General features: G+C 41.8%; 1 protein-coding gene across 2 annotated transcripts; it reads left to right on the forward strand.

Annotated features, from left to right (window-relative positions):
* Positions 1-432: 432 nt before the first annotated feature.
* On the forward strand, positions 433-17385 carry LOC121433836 (coagulation factor XI-like). 2 transcript variants are annotated; one of them, XM_041632484.1, is made up of 15 exons: positions 433-609; positions 1218-1273; positions 5907-6069; positions 7544-7650; positions 8306-8465; positions 10069-10178; positions 10512-10671; positions 11054-11163; positions 11256-11418; positions 11501-11607; positions 13236-13404; positions 14279-14454; positions 15583-15678; positions 16153-16292; positions 16948-17385. In XM_041632484.1, exons 2-15 carry the CDS (start codon positions 1219-1221, stop codon positions 17107-17109), a joined length of 1878 nt encoding a protein of 625 aa, XP_041488418.1. In that variant the 5' UTR covers positions 433-609; position 1218; the 3' UTR covers positions 17110-17385. The 2 variants fall into 2 exon arrangements, with proteins under 2 accessions (XP_041488418.1, XP_041488419.1); XM_041632485.1 differs by lacking the exons at positions 5907-6069; positions 7544-7650.
* Positions 17386-18700: the final 1315 nt, after the last annotated feature.

The raw sequence follows: 18700 nt of genomic DNA on the forward strand, positions 1-18700 counted from the left end.
CTCACTGATGATCTGTGTGCTCAGCCTCTGACCCCCAGCCTCTGGCCCCCAGTCCCCAGTCCCCAGTTTCCAGCTTCCAGGCCCCAGCATCCAGCCTCTAACTCCTGACGTCTCTCCTCCCTTCGCTCTACTGCAAATCTCCAAGTCCTTCTGATTTCTGTTGTCTTTCTCTGCTCAGCTTGCAGTTGAGTTAGAATTAACAGTGCCCTGCTGGTGTTTCAAAGCATGAGTACATATACATTTGGCAGGCAGGCACCTTCAATCTGAGTTTGCCCAACTGCTAAGGCAAGGTCAGGTTCTCTGGCCATCTTGGTGTGCGCTGCTTGTTTGCGTACACAGTGGAAAGAAAGCACACATTTGGTGTGTTGAAAGAGCTTGCTGCTCTCCTGAGGTAGGTGAGGTACGTTTCATTAGCAGGGACTGAAAGGACCTTCTCTGACACTAGACACGCTGAGCACGCTGTGCGAAGACAGGATGTCACATGACAAAGGAAACCAGTACAAATAATTATTTAAGGAACGTTGTCCTACGCAAGATCATTCAGAGGGGAACAAGACTACATTGAAGAGAGAAATCGCCCCAACTGAGAATTGCAGCGAAGACCTGCAGGTACGGCTTTAAAACTGGACATTTCTCTCAACCACGTGTCCCCTCTTCTGCAATGAGGGCTTAACTTTTCCCGTATGGAAAGATTGATTTTTAAAAGGTATCTGATTTTACACTGTAGATGCAATTAGTCACCCTCTACAGTCAGTCAACTTGAGAGTGGAGGCAAAATAGAAGACTAGTAGCTTGTAGTCAGTAAGTCTTTTTCAAGAAAAAACAAACTAAAGAGCAATACAGGAACTGGATATGAGGCTGTGTGTCTGTGTGTGTGTGTGTGTGTGTGTGTGTGTGTGTGTGTGTGTTAACAGCTTTTTCAGTATTTAGTAGGGCATGTAATATTTACAAGGGACCAAGACAATATGTTAACAAATTTTTAGTGTTTTTTTTTCAGAAATAGATATTGTAAGGAGGATAATTATTTATATATGTGTGAATATATGTATATATATACACATACATACATATATGTATGGAAAGAGGGAGAGAGAGTTCAAAACCGAAAACAAAGGAAATGAGTTGGAAAAGAAAATAAAGATGGAAAATTGGAGTAGGGAGGGGGCTATATATTTGCACTTTAAGCTCTAAAATCATTGACATTCTTCTCTTTGTAGGATGACCTCATTACATCAAGTGGTATATTTTATCTTTTTTGTCTCAGTTTCTGATGGTAAGTGTTGCTTTATTTTTTTCCCAACATACTACTTTTATTAATTATTTGGGAATTTCATGAAATTCACCCTGATCACACTTACTTCCCCTTCCCCACAGGTCCACCCTCACACCTTTGCATCACCTCCCCCCAAAAAGCCTCACCAAGTCCAATTGGTGTTGCCAATGTACTCGTTGGAACACGGTCAGATTCACAGTGGCCGGTCTTTTAAAGAACACTGAGTCCTTCCCAACTCCCTGGCAGAAGCCATCAACTGTGAAGAGCTACACTTCAGCATCTTAATCACAATTTTTAAGGACTCTCTTCAATATTTAAATATTGCCTAGAAATAGCTCATTTTCTGACCTGTAGAGTAGGAAACAACATAAGTATACGAAGAGAAATTGCATGCCAATCCCCACATATTGTGGGTTAATTCCATACTGCTAACTCCAGGGAAGGAAGCAAAATCATTTATTTTCCAGTCAAGACTTCCACTTAAGGGGTCCAAAGAAAGAAAGAGATATAAACACAGGATTACAAAGAGACTACACCTATATCATCTGCATGATGGTTATGTCTCTCTATAGACCTGCATCTTTATCTACCTATATAACACATTGCAGTGGTACCTAAGAGCATTAGAAAGCTAAAGGCTTGAGTCACCTCTCCGATTAGTTTTCTATAAGGCATTCAGTCCAGCAACACACACACACACACACCAATTCTGGGCTGAAAATGTTATCAAAATATTAATGTACAGCTTACCCATTTGGTTAATTTAGCTATTGAATTTGTTTATTAATTACTTAATATTCAGTAGACTTAATTAGCACAGTTGTAACTTAATTAATATTGGTTATAACAACTTAATATGAATATTTTCACTCCATGCTTATTTTTTATTTAAAATGAAAACTTAAAGACTCTTTTAAAAGTAATTTATTTATGTTACATTGACTCTCTGAGACTGTCATTGGTCTTTAACCAAAGTAAATTCTTTTTGGTGTTGCACATATGAAAAATGGCAAATATAGGTAGGGATTTAATAAAATAAACACTGTGCAAAAGATTAAACTATACAGTTTATAATTTAGTTTTTATTTGTGATAAGATTGCTACTCATGTTATTCCTTCACTGTCATTGTTTGAAATTCCATTGTTATTTCCTTGGTAAACTGTCAGTACTGTCTTGACATATTTGTTAGTTTTTGTCTTTTGTTTTGATTTGTTTTGGAACTCACTCTGTAGTCCAGGCTGGCCTCCAATTCAGAGATCCACCTGCCTCTGCCTCTGAAGTGCTGGAATTAAAGGCGTGTGACACCACGGCCCTGCCTGTCTTGACGTTTTAAACACTTAAACAATTGTGTTGATATACACACAATAAATGCTGACCTCTAAATATGTCTTTGCCTGATCCTGCGTGACTTGGTCCTGGAAACCTAACTGGGGCAACTAGGGAATGATAAAAGGATAGACACACAGACACACTCACAACGCAGCTGGGACCGGACGGGCTGTGTTCACTCTTCTTGATGACCTCCTACCAAGACTAGCTCACATGCCTCTTGTGCTGCGTGTAATGAAGGTGTGCCGAGGTTTGGGGGGATGGTGCTGTAGCGATCATCTTCAGTATGTTGACTTAGAGTCCTTCACATATATTCTCAGGAGTCAGACAGTTCTCCTTCCAGTTTTCTGGAAATCTCATTAGAGATTCTGGTTTTCCTATGGCCTCACCAGCAGGGGAATTGTTCACAACAACCAAGCTAGGGAGAATGCTTAGGTCTCTGCCAATAGATGGATGTGGAAGGAAAATGCTGAACATATGAACACTGTGAGGAGGGGTTCTGTTTTTTACTGAGAAAGTTTGTTTATTAAGTTTTTATTAATTCTCTGAGAATTTTGTACATTGTATTTCGCTCATATTCACCCCCACCTCCCCAAACTCCTCCCACATCCACCCTCCATCTCATACCCACCAAACTTTGTGTCCTCATTTTTTGATGAAGAATGAAGTCATGCCATTTGTATGACAATGTATCCAACTGGCGATCATCATATTAAGTGAAATAAATCCGATCGAGAAAGATGAATGTCGCGTTTCCTCAAATTTGTGGATTCTAGGCTTTATATAAGCACATAAAGTTGTGCATATATGTCATGAAAACTGAAGTGAGACTCTTTACACCCTGGAGTCTAGGGGAATGAAGGAGAATAGAATGAAGGAGAGAAATGGGAGGGTTTGGAGAATGAATAGAGTAAAAACATGTGATACACTCGATGCAAATGTCTGTGAGATCCATCACTAAGTACAATGGATTTATGCCAATCAATGCTGCGAGAGAATATCTACTGTCACTTCCCTTATACATTGTCAGAGAGATCCTACTCGCCACACTAGGAAGGTAAAAGGAACTGAAAGTCAGAGGAAAGATAAGAGGTTAACGGATTGTTCCTGTAAAATGTGATTACACACACAGAAAAATTCAAAGTAATGAACACACTGATTATTTTAGGTAGATCAGCAAAGAGTCTGAAGATGCGACATACTTGCAATCTCAGAGCTAGGGAGGTAGCGGACACATTTGAGGCCCTTTCATGCAAACTCTTTGATACACAAACAGTAACCAATGTTCACCAGTACTGGGAACTATACTGGGATTATGGAAATCAATACGACAAACTAAATGATTTGAATAGATACTATTTCCTAAGTAAAACTGTATGTTTATTAATTCTTTAAAAGTTAATCCAAACCTGCTATGCTTCTAGATCGTAACATTTTAAGGTGTCATGCCTGCTTTGTATGAAGACATTGAATTTCTAGGCTTAGCAAACATAGTGTGAGGTAGGAACAGGCCGCTGGTGAGCTGGAAGCTGCCACAGTGTGCTTTGGTAGGAGACAATGTGGAACATGGAAAAAGTCAGCTCCACAGCTCTCTCCTGGGATACTTGTCAAGATGGAGAGAGTCATGCTCCCTACCCAACCTCTGTTGAATTTCGGAGGCAGCTCTGCGGTGGAGATGTCCTTCCCCTCATTGATTCCTTCAGCAGCTACAGGCATGCTGTGGGGTCTACTCGTGGAATAATGTTTCTAAATGCATGGATTGAAAATAGATAGGCTTATGGAGGAATTAGTTATATCAAAATATGATCAGCTAAAATGGAAAATATTCAATAAAGAATTAGGTGTGGTTCTGTGTAGGATGTTGTGTGAAAAGATGTAGTGTTGAGCTGGAGAGATGGCTCAGTGGTTAAGAGCACTGCCTGCCCTTCCAAAGGTCCTGAGTTCAATTCCCAGCAACCACCTGGTGGCTCACTACCATCTGTAATGAGATCTGATGCTCTCTTGAGGAGACCTGGTCAGTCGTCCTCATCAACTTAGATGATGAAACCCAATATGGACAAGTTCATCAGAACCACCATATACGGGCTGCCCATGCATGTTTCAGTTTTGCCAGGGCATAAGTTTCATTTCTTATTTTTGTAAAACTGAATAGAAATGACTGACAAACTGGTGATGAGTCATAAGGATTCTATTTGTTGTCACGGTGGCAGATACATCACACGACCGATAGCAGCCTAGATAAGCGCTGATATTAATAACACAAGTATGTACCGCATTTCCATAGGGATCAATGAAAACCCAGGCGAGGATTTGTGATTTAGTTGACTGTCTAAGTCCTATGAACCTCATGTGACAGTTTCGACTGCTATGCACCTACAGTCCTCTCAAGGCATTTACTGACTGTGGTTACAACAGTTCATATTTGAGTTAGAGTTTATTCTTCCTGAAGTATTTCCACAAGAGTTCAATGCTTATTTTCAATGTTACAAAGAAAAATGGACTAGCAGTCTCTCTCCATGAAGACTATATGGCTGCATGAAGAACTGTAACCTTTTGTTGTTTGGTTGGTTTTGGTTTGTAGAGACAGGGTTTCTCTGTAGCTTTGGAGCCTGTCTTGAAACTAGCTCTTGTAGACCAGGCTGACCTCGAACTCACAGAGATCCACCTGCCTCTGCCTCCCGAGTGCTGGGATTAAAGGTGTGTGCCACCATCGCCTGGCAGACCTGTAGCCTTTTATGCAGTCACTAGGGAATAGTCCCAAAGGACACAGAGCCTATGGATAATTAAGTATCTCTTTCTAGCAACAGAGGACTTTTAAAATTTTATGTACTTTGGCTTTTTATATGAATAAGTTATCTGAAGTTTTAACTCAATTTGACTCAATGGGTTTTCCTGGGCTCTGTTCTTCTCGCTGGTAAATGAGTCCATTTTTAACGTTAGCATGACATCGTAGGAGAGGCCATGCGTCTTGGCTTTTAGTATGTTGCAGTGTTAAAGCAATGAAGGAGGGCTTTCCTGAGGATCACGTTTTATGAACCAAAGATCTGAGAAATCATAGAATTGCTGCTGCAGCCTTCCCAAAACAATCACTCACAACGGTTGTGCCCCCAAGGGTTTGTGGTTTTATTTCCATCTGGGGCTGTTCACTACAGAAGCTAAGCTAACAGTGTTAATTGATCTGATGTCCAAGTTCAGGCATAGTTTACGGGAAGCAGGCGGGGTAGCGTTGACTTTATCGAATTATCTAACAGTAAGTGCCTCCCAAAATCCACAGTAACGTGTGCCGTGTGTGTCTCATCGCAGGCTGTGTCACTAAGCTCTTCAAAGACACCTGCTTTCAAGGAGGTGACATTGGTACTGTTTTCACACCGAGTGCCAAGTACTGCCAACTGGTCTGCACCTACCACCCACGGTGCCTGCTCTTCACGTTCATGGCTGAGTCATCTTCGGATGATCCTACCAAATGGTAACTCCTTACGTTTCTCTGAAGAGCAATTAATTTCAGAGGCCAGTTACTACTTACCACTGCCGATTACCTGCACACAAATTCCCTCCTGTCAGTTTGTGAAATGTGACGTCACCAGCTGGAAAATGAGTTATCCTTCCTGAATTATTAAAAATTACAGGAAGGATGGAGTCTAGGTACCTTTGTGAAAAACTGTAATGCCTCTTTAGATCTCAATGTTAAGATCATATTTTCTCTCTTCTTCGGCGTTTTTGTCTTATATTTTGTCTTTTTGCTGCTATTGGTTAGTGGTAGTGGCTATCATCTAGAACTGTCTTCTAACCATTCAATTATTAAAAAAAAAGTTTATAAGAGTACCATGAAGAAATATTACAATAATCTCCTGCACCCTCTAATATCCTATTATGTTTGCTTTACCAATCTGTGGGTATTCACAACTAAATACTGGAAATAATTTTAAACTCGCATAGCCTTGCACCTCTAAATACTTCAACAAACATTTCACAACAGAGGAAGTGTAAGAAACTTAACAATGTTACCCTACACCATTACACACTTCAAATATTATCTATAGCAGCTAAATTCTCATCATATTTCACAGGTTCCCTATGACTGTTTTGACTCCCTATTCATATTTTTAAAATCTTGGGCATTCCAACCATTTCTGTCTTTATGCCAAACTTGAAATTTAATATATAACCTTTTATGAAAACAACTAAGTTGACACTATCTTTGTTTGTTCTTGCTGGACTCACAGATTTCCACATAGTACCATAAACATGAATTATTTTTTTGAAAGCTAGAACAGAGATTGGCAAGCCTCTTATTATGAGCAAGGCCAGGCATAAAACTTTAGGTTCTGATGGACCAGTTGCAGATAGAAGAACATTCTATTTTTTTAACACCATAAAAAATGTAATCATGTAGGGGGGCTAGAGGTGCAGCTCAGTGGTTAGGATCACTGGCTGCTGTTCTAGAGGACCCAATGTTTGTCCCCAGCATCCACTTGCAGTGGTTTGCAATCATTTGTAACTCCAGCTCCAAGTGTTCCACTGCCCTCTGCTGGCTTCCTTATGCATGTCACATGCACACACACACACACACACACACACACACACACACACACACAGAGAGAGAGAGAGAGAGAGAGAGAGAGAGAGAGAGGAGTCTTTATAATATGTAGCTCTGTAAAACAGAAAACCATTCCAGCTCATTGACCAGATAACACTGGTAGATTTTTAACGACAGTTTAGCAATAGTTCAGAGTCCACTGCTCCTGTTCGTGTCCTGTTGGAGAGGAGGGTTCTATTAAGCGTAGGGATGTTGAAATTAAAGCAAAGTCAGAGTCCTGTTAAGTAAACATTTGCTTTGGCCCAAGACCCAGTGGTTTGTTTCCTTCTCTTTCACCCAAGGATCCACTCTTCCAAAACATGGGAATTCCCACTGAGGAATGTTATCTTTTCCCAAAGAACAGGTTTGCTTGTATCCTGAAGGACAGCGTCACAGAAACACTGCCAACAGTAAACATGACAGGAGCAGTTTCTGGATATTCGTTCAAGCAGTGCCCTCAGCAATTAAGTGGTACGATTTCTTAGCAAATGTCATAAATACTAGCCATTATAGTTGATACATGGAATTGCTTCTGATACAATTTGGGGGCATAGAATAAAACACTACCGTTCAGAATTAAGATTCCCTTACTAAGGAATGACCTTCTTACATAGAGTAGAGTTTGTGGGTATCTGTATCCCCCCACCCTCGCCCGCATACCCACACTCGCAGTCATGAGCATTTCTCAATCCATAAAGTCATGTCAGCGCACAGTTCTTAGTTCTTATTTACTTCTTCCTCCCAGCCTGAAACTGTACACAAAAGCCCTGATTATAGATACTAATTCAAATCAAAAGGAAAATAAATCCCAAAGACTGAATTGGGCACATGTCTTAATAGTGAAATGCATATCTTTCTATAAATTAACATTAGTTGCAGTTTAGGCTTTAGGTCAGAAAGACAAAATGCAGATTTCCAAGCTTAAAGTTGTTCCAGTATAAGAAGGACATTAGCTTCCTCAAGGAAGTAGGAATTACATTACACAGAGGGAAACAAAACAAGTGACGTCGCTGGGAAAGTGGACGAGAAAGGAAAGGTCTGAGTCTAGGGGGCCATTGCGGAGGCAGGCACTGCTGTCGCTGCCCCCTGGTTCTGTCGCCGCTCATGTTCCTGCCTTCATTTCCAGCTTGCAGCAAAGATGTGTATGAGGACCTAGACATGAAGGGCATGAACTACAACAGCTCGGTCGTGAAGAACGCTCAGGAGTGCCAAGAGAGGTGCACCAATGATGCCCATTGCCACTTTTTCACATATGCAACAGGGCGTTTTCCCAGTGTGGAGCATCGGTGAGTGGACGGGTGTTCCAGGACAGAGGAGTGCCAGGAGCAAGAAAACCACAGGCTCCTTAGTTATTTTCATCAATTTGAAGCTTAAATTTTCATAGCCCCCCCCCGAGACATTTGCATAATAGCAATCACTGCTTTGTCATGAAAAGTTCATCAAATTTCTAATAAGCACACATTTAATTCATGATCAAGATTTTGTGTTTCAGGACTGGAAGATGATTCAATGTGTAAACGCTCTATCTGTGCAAGGATGAGGACCGGGTTTGGATCCCAGTGCCCATATAAAAGCCAGTTACGATTGTGCTTGCTTTTAACCCCAGTGCTTGGGGCCTGGGGATAGGGTGAAGGGGCAGAGATAAGAGGATTATTGGGGCTCTCTGGCCAGTGCCAGGTTTAATGAATTCCATCTCTCATTAAAGTCCTCCTCTAGACTTCCCATTCACGCTTGCATACCCACATACCACACACACACATACACATCATACACAACACATATAGTGCAGGCTCACAGACTCCGTGTTTCAACAACACTGCTGTAAAGCATACATATGCTTACCCTATATTCGAACTAATTTCAAAAACACAATATTTTTACATTTGTAGTTCAGGGAGAGCTGTAAGTGGATTGATTGGCAGCGCTCTTCCCAGTCTAACAAATGTAGCAGTTCTGACCTAAAGAATCGGAAATAAAATCTATTTATCCATCTAGCTGGCTATACAGCTCTGTTCCTTCCCTATGATGAAGTAATTGAAGCCCATGGACAAAGTTTTATAGTGTTTCTTGTGGGGTTTTGAAATCTTCCAGGAAGAAATTTATTGCATAATAATATAAAAGTGATCTGTTCACTAAATGACTAAATCTGCATGTTTAGCTTTTAAATTTTATTAAAATTATATGATTTGTTTTTTTAAGATTGCATGCGTGTGTGTGTGTGTGTAGGTAATGTGTGTAGAGATGCACATGTGTATGGGTAACTGTAGAGGCCAGAGAGCCATCCTCCAACTCCCAACGTTCATTTTTCGATTTAGGACTCTTTGTCATAATCCAGATTTGTACAATTAACGTTATTATTTTATAGTTGGGTTTTTTTAACACTTTATATTTATAATCTGCTTTCTGCAATTTTGAAAAAGAAATGAAAGGAAGCAAAGCATTAAAGATGTATTCAAAAATCAGTAATAAAACATGGAAAATAGCCTTCTGTGGTTCTCTGTACTTCCCCTCAGAGGACAGTTTTTATGTCTTAGACTTAATAGAATGTGAACTGCAGGTCAGGAAAACGTTCCAAGGGCTTCTAAAAAATCACACTTAGAGGGCTAAAGTTGCAAAGGTCTAGAGAAACGACCCATTTTCACACCCCACCCCTCACACCAAATCAGGCCTCTCAGGGCGTCATGGAAGAGATGACATTGTTCCTGAGTCCACAGTGCCACCCTGTGGTTAGAGGAGCTTCCAGAACTCAACTAGCCCTGCAGGTGAACACTCCTCGGAGCAATTCCTTTGTTATTAAAGCCATTTCCTCCCTGCAGATGGTAATTTCTTATCCTCTCGTGCTCTTATAAACTCGGAAAAAATAATATTTTTTGTTTTTGTTCTATTTAGCAAAACTTGTCTTTTGAAGTACACCCAAACGGGGACACCAACCAGAATAACAAAGCTCAATCACGTGGTATCCGGATTTTCACTGAAGTCCTGTGGACTGTCTAATGCGGGTAACTATTGTTTTCTCTATGAGGTGTTTGCACATTAAGCCTGCAGAATGTTGAGGGTGTGTGCAATAGGTCAAACTTTGAAAACAGTTGATGCTCCCTGCTGAAGCAGACCCAATCACCTTTCACTGTCTTCATGTGATGTGGTTCATTATGTCCTGGGAAGAATTTCCTCTTCAATTTCCACTAATAATCTGCTTATTTTTAATAAATGAAAAGGTAAAGATCTTTGGAAGAACTTTCTCTTTTTAATAAAATGAACAACCGCTGTCTGGAGTGTCTATGACGTTGCCCACCCCCTGACATCCTAACACAGCTTCTTCTTCTGTCGTACAGCTTGCATTAGGGACATTTTCCCGAACACGGAGCTTGCCGACCTCAATGTTGACAGAGTGCAGGCCCCAGACGCCTTTGTCTGTCGACGCATTTGTACGCATCACCCCACCTGTTTGTTTTTTACATTCTTTTCCCAAGAGTGGCCGAGAGAATCTCTAAGGTAAGAAGTCGCCATTAAGGGTGACTTTTGTTCTCTTTTAAACAGGGCAATAAAAATATGCTACACACACAAGATAGGAGATCTCCAAGCAGCAGGCCCTTTGAGATAGGCTGGACCTGTTGGAAGTGACAACACCAGGAGCGGGGAGACTCCAAGAACACTCACAATAGGGCAAATTCCAAGATGCTTTGATAAGTTCTCAGTGACGCACAGTTTACGGAATGCAATTCAGTGTTTCAAGAGAGGTGGTAGGGACGTGGTTGTTATTAAATGCTATGAGCTGACTTGACTTTTCACACACGCTGTAAGAATGATCTTTCTCTTGAGTATGTTTTGCACGATTTCTCAGGATTTCTTTATACATCCCCCTTTTACCCCGTAGACATCTTTGCCTCCTTAAAACATCTGAAAGTGGATTACCAAGTTCGCGCATCACAAAGAGCAATACGCTTTCTGGCTTCAGTCTCCAGCATTGCAAGCACAGCACCCCAGGTAAACAGTGAGCGTCCTTCTCAAAGGTCCCGAGGAGAAGAATGAACGCGAAGGCCACGTGTTTCAAACCTGCCTTGTGCTTTGTTGTCTAGTATTCTGCCATCCGTCCTTCTACCACGACACTGATTTCTTGGGAGAAGAATTGGATAATGTTGAAGCAAAAGGCCACGAAACCTGCCAGAAAACGTGCACCAATGCTGTCCGCTGCCAGTTTTTTACCTATTCCCCCTTTCGAGGATCTCCCAATGAAGGGAAGTAAGGCACGAGTCAGGTGGGTGTGTTTGGGGCACCTCTTTGTAGACCGTGTTATGCTTATACTGTATGTTTTCAACCATAGGGGCAGGTGCTCCCTAAAACTGTCTTCAAATGGATCTCCAACTAGAATACTTCATGGGAGGGGAGGCATCTCTGGATATACTTTGAGGCTGTGCAAAATGGATAATGGTGAGTATTTAAAAACAGTACAACTGAAGGGAAATATTCAACTGAATGGGTCGACACAGAGCTAGCAAACAACCACCACAGAGGGGTGGAAACAGTGGCCCAAGCCTATATTTCCAGCATTCAGGAGGCTGGGGGGGGGGGGTAATCAGGAGTTTGAGGCCAGGTTGGATTAGATAAGAAGATGCTGTATTTAAAAGGACAACGAAAATAGACACAGAAGAGAGATAATTTGGAAGTTAACAAATTTAGAAATTTTCTTTTATTCTAGCTTCTTTTTCCCAACCTTCCTATGTTTTAAGTATATTAATCAATTCTCCATTAAATCTTACATGAATTGATGATTTGAATATACATTATATCTATATAGCTACATCTATATAGATATAAATACATTTTTCAGTCATTTCAAGAAGAATTTCCTGAAGAGACAGACCCAAAGGGCTAAATTTTATTTTCAAAACCAAAAGAATTTTGCTTTTATACATATCAAGAATTTTGCTTTGTTTTAATTCTCATTAATTAAGCTACATTAATTAAATCATTCATTTTCTTCCCACTTGATCCTTCAGTGAAGCATAAATAAAGATTATATGTATTACATAATGCCCAGTGTTATGATGCCCTGTAAATTGTGATGTAACTGGTTTCATGAACAAAACGCAACGCTGCTCACTCCTCGTGACAGTTTTAGAATTACAAACTCTGTGTCACAACATTGGCTGTGCTAGAAGGTGACTTGATGCTCAACTGATTTATAGCACACTCAGATGTTCTAACGTCCTAACTAGAAAACACGCCTTCCTAGAATTCAGAGGCTTCACGGCAATCTCCGAGTGACCCAAGACTCTTAAGGAAGTGAATTAAGTTGTAGTTCACATATCCTCTATTTTCCTCATCATAAATTTACCGAATGAGAAGGAACATTTAAACCAAGTATTGTCTTAATTCTACTTCTTAAAGGTAGATAGGACGATTACAAAATACTGTTAAGTGATGTGGGCATGCTTTAAAAACCGAGTTCCAGATATGACACCTTGATAAATTGAAGGTTCTGTTTTTCACCCCCTTCTGCCTTCATTATGTTCTTCTTTGTTGAATTTATAGACTCTGGCCTGTGGAAGTGACAGTCTCTATCAGCTGCAGATTGATAGCTAGAGGAGAAAATATGGAGACAAAACTGTATGCCCTTTCAGTCTGCCTTCTGAGGTGTAAATTAGAGAAGCAGGTAGCATTATGCAATGTTTTCTACACAATACCCTCATGTAGAGGGCACATCTCACCGAGGTGTTTGTCATCTTTACACTGTGGTTGGTCTCCAATGTAATTTGACTTTCTAAAGACACCTAGCAACGCTACTAAAAGACGTGTTTCCTAATCCCAAATGCAATGTTGAGCACTATATACTTTGATCATCCTGTTTAAACTAATAGAACAGACATTCAGATGTAAATTTTACTGAAGGGCTTCATTGAGTTACTGGTACTGTGTCCTACTTACTGCTCACTCACTAACCTAAAGGCTGCTTTCCTGCTAATGGGATGGAGGTTCCCTAGAGATTTCTCAAGTCACAGAAGGATCCACGACAATGACGCCATAGGTGACCACTCACAGTGCTTTTTCTGCTGTAGTATGCACAACCAAAATCAAGTCCAGGATTGTGGGAGGAAGTGCGTCTGTTCACGGTGAGTGGCCATGGCAGGTGGCCCTGCACATCACCTCACCTGCCCAGAGACACCTGTGTGGAGGCTCCATCATTGGAAACCAGTGGATACTGACAGCCGCGCACTGCTTCTCTGGGTTAGTACTGCGGTTGTCCTCCTTGGGACACCATCGTTGGATGTGGGTGAAATCTGGGACCCTCATAGTAGTAAATAAATACATTGAAAATATAGATGATCCTGCTTGCCAAACTTATTCTCTCTCAGTGGGGAGGGCGGACTGCACTCCTCATCTGGCAGCTTTGGAGCCGGTGCCGGAACAGACCATTGATGTGAATGAGTCCCAAAGGCCCCGCATCCTTTCCCGGCCCTGCTGCATAGGGCCAGACTGAAGCTCACAGTTTCCTGCTCTTGGAGTCGTGTTTCCCTTCTCTTCTCTTTCTCTGCCTCAAAGCACACAGAGTTCCGTCCACACCGTCAAGCTGGAGCCCTTACTTTCATTATTTTTAGTACCGTCCAATTGGGAATGTTCCCGCCGGGGGTGTGTGCATCCCAAGGAAGTCTGGTTGAGCAAAACTCTCGGCTGCTTTCAGTGTTCTCTCAGTTGTTTAGCAGATTGATTTGGTTTTGTTCATATATTATTTGCATCGTGCACGCACGTACTCATAACTTAATGCTGCACTTGGGGTCCGCAGTCCCTTTAGGAGCTCATATGAGGAAACACAGAAAGTCTGTTTTGACAAAGTTGAGACTAAAACCCCGCTCTTCCTGAGCTTGTGGATATGCTGGAGGATGGAAAGACCCTATGTTTAATGTGTTCAATATAAAGTAAACACTATCCAGGGCTTTCTTTGTAGGGGAAATACTTGACTAAGTTTGCTTTAGAATAAAATCACCTTTTGTCCACCTAAAGGTGGAAACGATCGCAGAGCACAGAGACCCATGGAGCACCCGTGTTTGGGAATTGGCTGCCCAGAGATCTTTTGATTTTCACTCTGTCGTTTGTTCTTTAGGACAGAGGCATCTAAGCACCTGCTTGTCTATGGTGACATTGTACACCAATCAGAAATAAATGAAGATACGGCTTTCTTCAGGGTTCAAGAAATCATCATTCATGATCAATATAAGGCGGCAGAAAGTGGGTATGATATTGCCCTGCTGAAACTGGAGTCATCCATGAATTACACAGGTATATAGAACATTTGGTGGAAAGTGACCTACAAAGGCAACCTAGACTTGGAGCTATCACAGTCTCATCAGCCAGGCCCATGCTACAACAAGACCAAGAAAGGGCTGGAAAGACGACTTCACTCTGTTGAGACTGATGGTCTTGTCTTAGAATACTAGATCACACTCTGACAGTGCAGGTGAAGAGATTTGTCTCCGGGCTTCTTCAGGGACACAGAATGACATCATTTTATAAAATACAGAAATAATAAGAATAATATAGATTGACATTCTGCTTTAGGGACAAACAACTTGACAACAGGATTAAGCAAATGCCACAGAATATTAAACCTGGTTAAAATGAAAGCTTATATAAAGATGCATGTCTTATTATTTCCTTGCCCCTCTCACTTGGGATGCTTTTATTATATTGTTATTATTATTTATTTTTTAATGTGCATTAGTGTTTTGCTGCAAGTATGTCTGGGCAAGGACGTCAGATCCTCCAGAACTGGAGTTACAGACAGTCATGAGCTGCCATGTAGACGCTGAGAGTTGAACCCAGGTCCTCTGGAAGAGCAATCAGTGTTCTTAACCACTGAGCCATCTCTCCAGCCCCAACTTGGGATATTTTATATTCAACACTGAACACAAGACATAAAAATATATAAGAAAAAGATAGCATGAATATCATAAATAGAGAAAGCACACATAATGTCAAATAAAGCAGCCATCTTTTCTGGGGAGAATGGCTGGTTTTGCATCTGGGCTAGCCAGCTTTTCATCACTGATCAAATACCTGGGGGAACTACCTTGAAGGCAAGAAAGGTAATCTGGGCTCTCATGACGGTCAGAGGCTCCCACCTGGGGTTGGGGGCTTTGCTGGAGTCTTTGGTGAGGAACACGAGAGGAGCAAACTCTTCATCTCATGGATGTTGGGAAGCAGAAAGAGAGAAAGGAAAAGGCTGGGGTCCTAACATGAGGGGCACACCCTCTCTGACCTATCATCCATCTAGAGGGCCCACCTTCCACCCTCGCCAAGCAGCGTCACAAACTGGAGTGAAGTTTGGGAAATATGGACTTTTGGGGAGACACTTCAGATCCAAATGGTAGCGGCTTCTGATAGCTAACGTATGGTTTCCACGATTAGATTCTCAGCGGCCGATATGCCTACCTCCCAAAGATGATGAGAACATACTGTACACAGAGTGCTGGGTGACTGGATGGGGGTATGCCAGATTAAGAGGTAACAAAGAATTCATCTATCTCTGCTCTATCCTGAAATCTAGGAACAGAGCTTTCTCTCTAGTCACATGACCAAAATGTGATTAAAGGAACCCTAAGCAATTACAAGAAGAGTAATAAAAAGACCAATATATCTGATTAAAAATATTAAATATGATTGCCCTCTCTCAAGACTATTTTAACTGAATACTTTTAGTATAAGAACTAACACTCTCCGTAAAAAAAAAAAAAAAAAAAAATCTAGCTTGGTTCTAATTATTTTGCATGAAAAGAAATTCTACTTCGTGTCGTAACTAATTTTAAACTTAATAAAATTAATAAGATGATATATACAATATTGGACCTAATGTCTTCTTTATACTCCATAATTATAAAAATTAATTAAGCTTATGTTTATGTTTATGTAAAATTTTAACTTTTAAATATAATTGCATATACACATACAATATTATTCCACTAAAATGACCTTTTTCAGGTGAAGTACAAAATACTCTCCAGAAAGTCAAGATACCGTTGGTGTCAAATGAAGAATGTCAGACAAGATACAGGAATCATAAAATAACCAGCAAGATGATCTGTGCAGGCTACAAAGAAGGGGGGAAGGACGCGTGCAAGGTAAGAGTGTTCAAGCAATCAGCTCCATCAGATGGGGGGGTGAGCGCTCACTGCATCTTAAAAAAAAACAGTCCCACACCCAACACTACTCTAGATTGTTTTCTGCTGCTGTGAGGAAACACTGGCCAAACCCAACTCAGGGAAGGGAAGGGTTTGTTTTGCTCACGGGCTACAGTCCACTGTAGAGCGAAGCACCCTGAGTTAGGAACTGCAGCAGAGACTGCGGAGGAATGACAATTACTGGTTTACTTCTAAACTCATGTTCGGCAACTTTCTATTGTAAACATTTATTTATCAGTTAGCAATCAAGACATGCCCACAGGCCAATCTGATGGTGGCAGCTCTTCAGCTGGAGTTCCTTCTCAGATGTGTGAGCTTGACAGGTCAGACTAGCCATCCTCACCAGCAGGACACAGGGTGGTTAGGGAGGCTATACCTCAAATTGAAAAGCTGGAGGCAGGTAAGCAATTGCATGTTTAGATCCTTGCAACAGGGCTAGAACTTTATGTAGGTAGGTAGGGAGGGAGGGAGGGAGGGAGGGAGGGAGGGAGAGAGAGAGAGAGAGAGAGAAAGAAATTGCTGCGAACAATGCTTTTTTAATACTCAGAAGTGTCTGTAGTGGTCCGTGCATGTTTCCTCTTCTTGCCTTCCACAGGGAGATTCTGGAGGGCCGCTGTCCTGTAAGCACAATGGGGTCTGGCACTTGGTGGGCATCACGAGCTGGGGTGAAGGCTGTGGCCAGAGGGAAAGGCCAGGTGTCTACACCAACGTGGCCAAGTATGTGGACTGGATTTTAGAGAAAACTCAAACGGTGTGAAAGAGTTCAATAGGTATCATTTGGAGGCCCTGGAAGATTAGTCCACAAGAGAGGGCTTGATCCCAGGGACGAGGACACTGGGATGCTATATCCTCCGCTGTAACAAACCGAAGGGGCTTGATGGATGTAAGAAAATACAGAAAGAAAATTTATTTTCAGAACTTCTCATCTGCAAGAATCATAGACTGTTTTCCACATCCATCCTCTGCTCAATGAAACAAAGGCAGCTGGGAGATACTTTTAAAATAAAAATACAGCAGATATCCTAAGAAAGTATCGAGCAGAGGTCCTGTTGGTCTTTTAGTCTCTGCGACAAGTACCTGAAGCCGTTCAGGGGAGGAAAAGCTTCTCTTGCCCACCTTTCCAGAGGTTCCAGCCTGTGATCTGCTTGACGGCCTCCATTGCTTTAGCTTGAGGTGAGGCAAGCATATGGCAACAGGAGCCTGGAAGAGGAGTTGCTTGCTTCATGGTAGCCAGAAAGCAAAGGGAAACAGGAAAGTACTGGGGACAAGACGGGTCCTTTAAGGAAACAGTACCACTCATCTACTTCTTCCAGTGACATCCCAATCTGTAAAGTTCCCACTCCTTCCCAGATCGCACCCCTGACTGGAGACAGTTCACATGCGAACCTTAGCAGGCACCAAGAGATCAGAGGGAAATGCCAAGAAACCATATAAAGGTTGATGACTGCAAAATCCAAATCAGAAGGAATGCAGACAAGAGCACACAAGGACCACTTATAGGAACCTGTTCTTCTCTGCCTATATCAAATATGGAAGATGCTGAAATGAAGAGAGATGTGAAGGCAGGGGGCAAGACTGGTACAGAGCCTCAGCAGAAACAAGACAGCAAGTGACAACATGGACAAGTGGATGGAAGATCCTCTGCTTTCCTAGGGGTGTCTATGGAGTGCACACTCACCCGTATGGGCACTGGGTCTGGCTACTTAGGGAGGCTGACAGAGTTCAATGATGGGGTTTAAGAAAAAAAAAACCTAGAATCTTTGTCTGTTAGATTTTTAAGTGTGTATATGTCTCTGTATGTGTCCATGTATGTGCAAGAGTGGGGCGGAGGCAGGGCAAAGATCAACCTGTGCATTCTTCCTCATGAGGCATTCACGCTGTTATTTCGAGGCAGAGTCTTACGGGAATTTGGAGCTACCTAATTAGGCTAAGCAAGCTACCCACTAAGTCCAGAGTCCTTTCTGTCTCTACCTCCCAAAGCTGGGGTCGAGAACACATGCCGTCGTGCCCAGTTTCAATTTTTCCCTCTCCCTCTTTGTGTGCACATAAGTGCACACCCACACACCATAAAGTGTATGTAGAGGTTTACAGACAATCTTTGATGGTCTTCATGAACCTATTCTCTCCTTCCACCCTGTGAGATCCAGAGATGGGCATTTGGTGTTCAGTCTCAGTGGCAAATATCTGTACCAATTTACCCATGTGTCAAGCCAGCTGGCCTGGCTTCTGCGGATGCTGCGCATCAAAGTCCAGTCCTCAAGTATGCCCAGCAAGCGTTTTGATGGACAGAGTTCCCCCATGGCCTTTTCAATGTTCTCTCTGTATTTTCTCAAATTGGTCTGGACAGG

This window comes from Microtus oregoni, unplaced genomic scaffold (assembly GCF_018167655.1).
Source record: "Microtus oregoni isolate MIOR12 unplaced genomic scaffold, Mior012 000041F_ref0000270, whole genome shotgun sequence".
In the NCBI taxonomy this organism is placed as follows: Eukaryota; Metazoa; Chordata; class Mammalia; order Rodentia; family Cricetidae; genus Microtus; species Microtus oregoni.

Coding starts and splice junctions, on each gene's coding strand:
- LOC121433836 (XM_041632484.1), top strand. CDS start 1,219: ATGACCTCATTACATCAAGTGGTATATTTTATCTTTTTTGTCTCAGTT. Junction 8,466..10,068: donor TTTCCCAGTGTGGAGCATCG/GTGAGTGGACGG, acceptor TGTTCTATTTAG/CAAAACTTGTCTTTTGAAGT. Junction 10,179..10,511: donor CTGTGGACTGTCTAATGCGG/GTAACTATTGTT, acceptor TCTGTCGTACAG/CTTGCATTAGGGACATTTTC.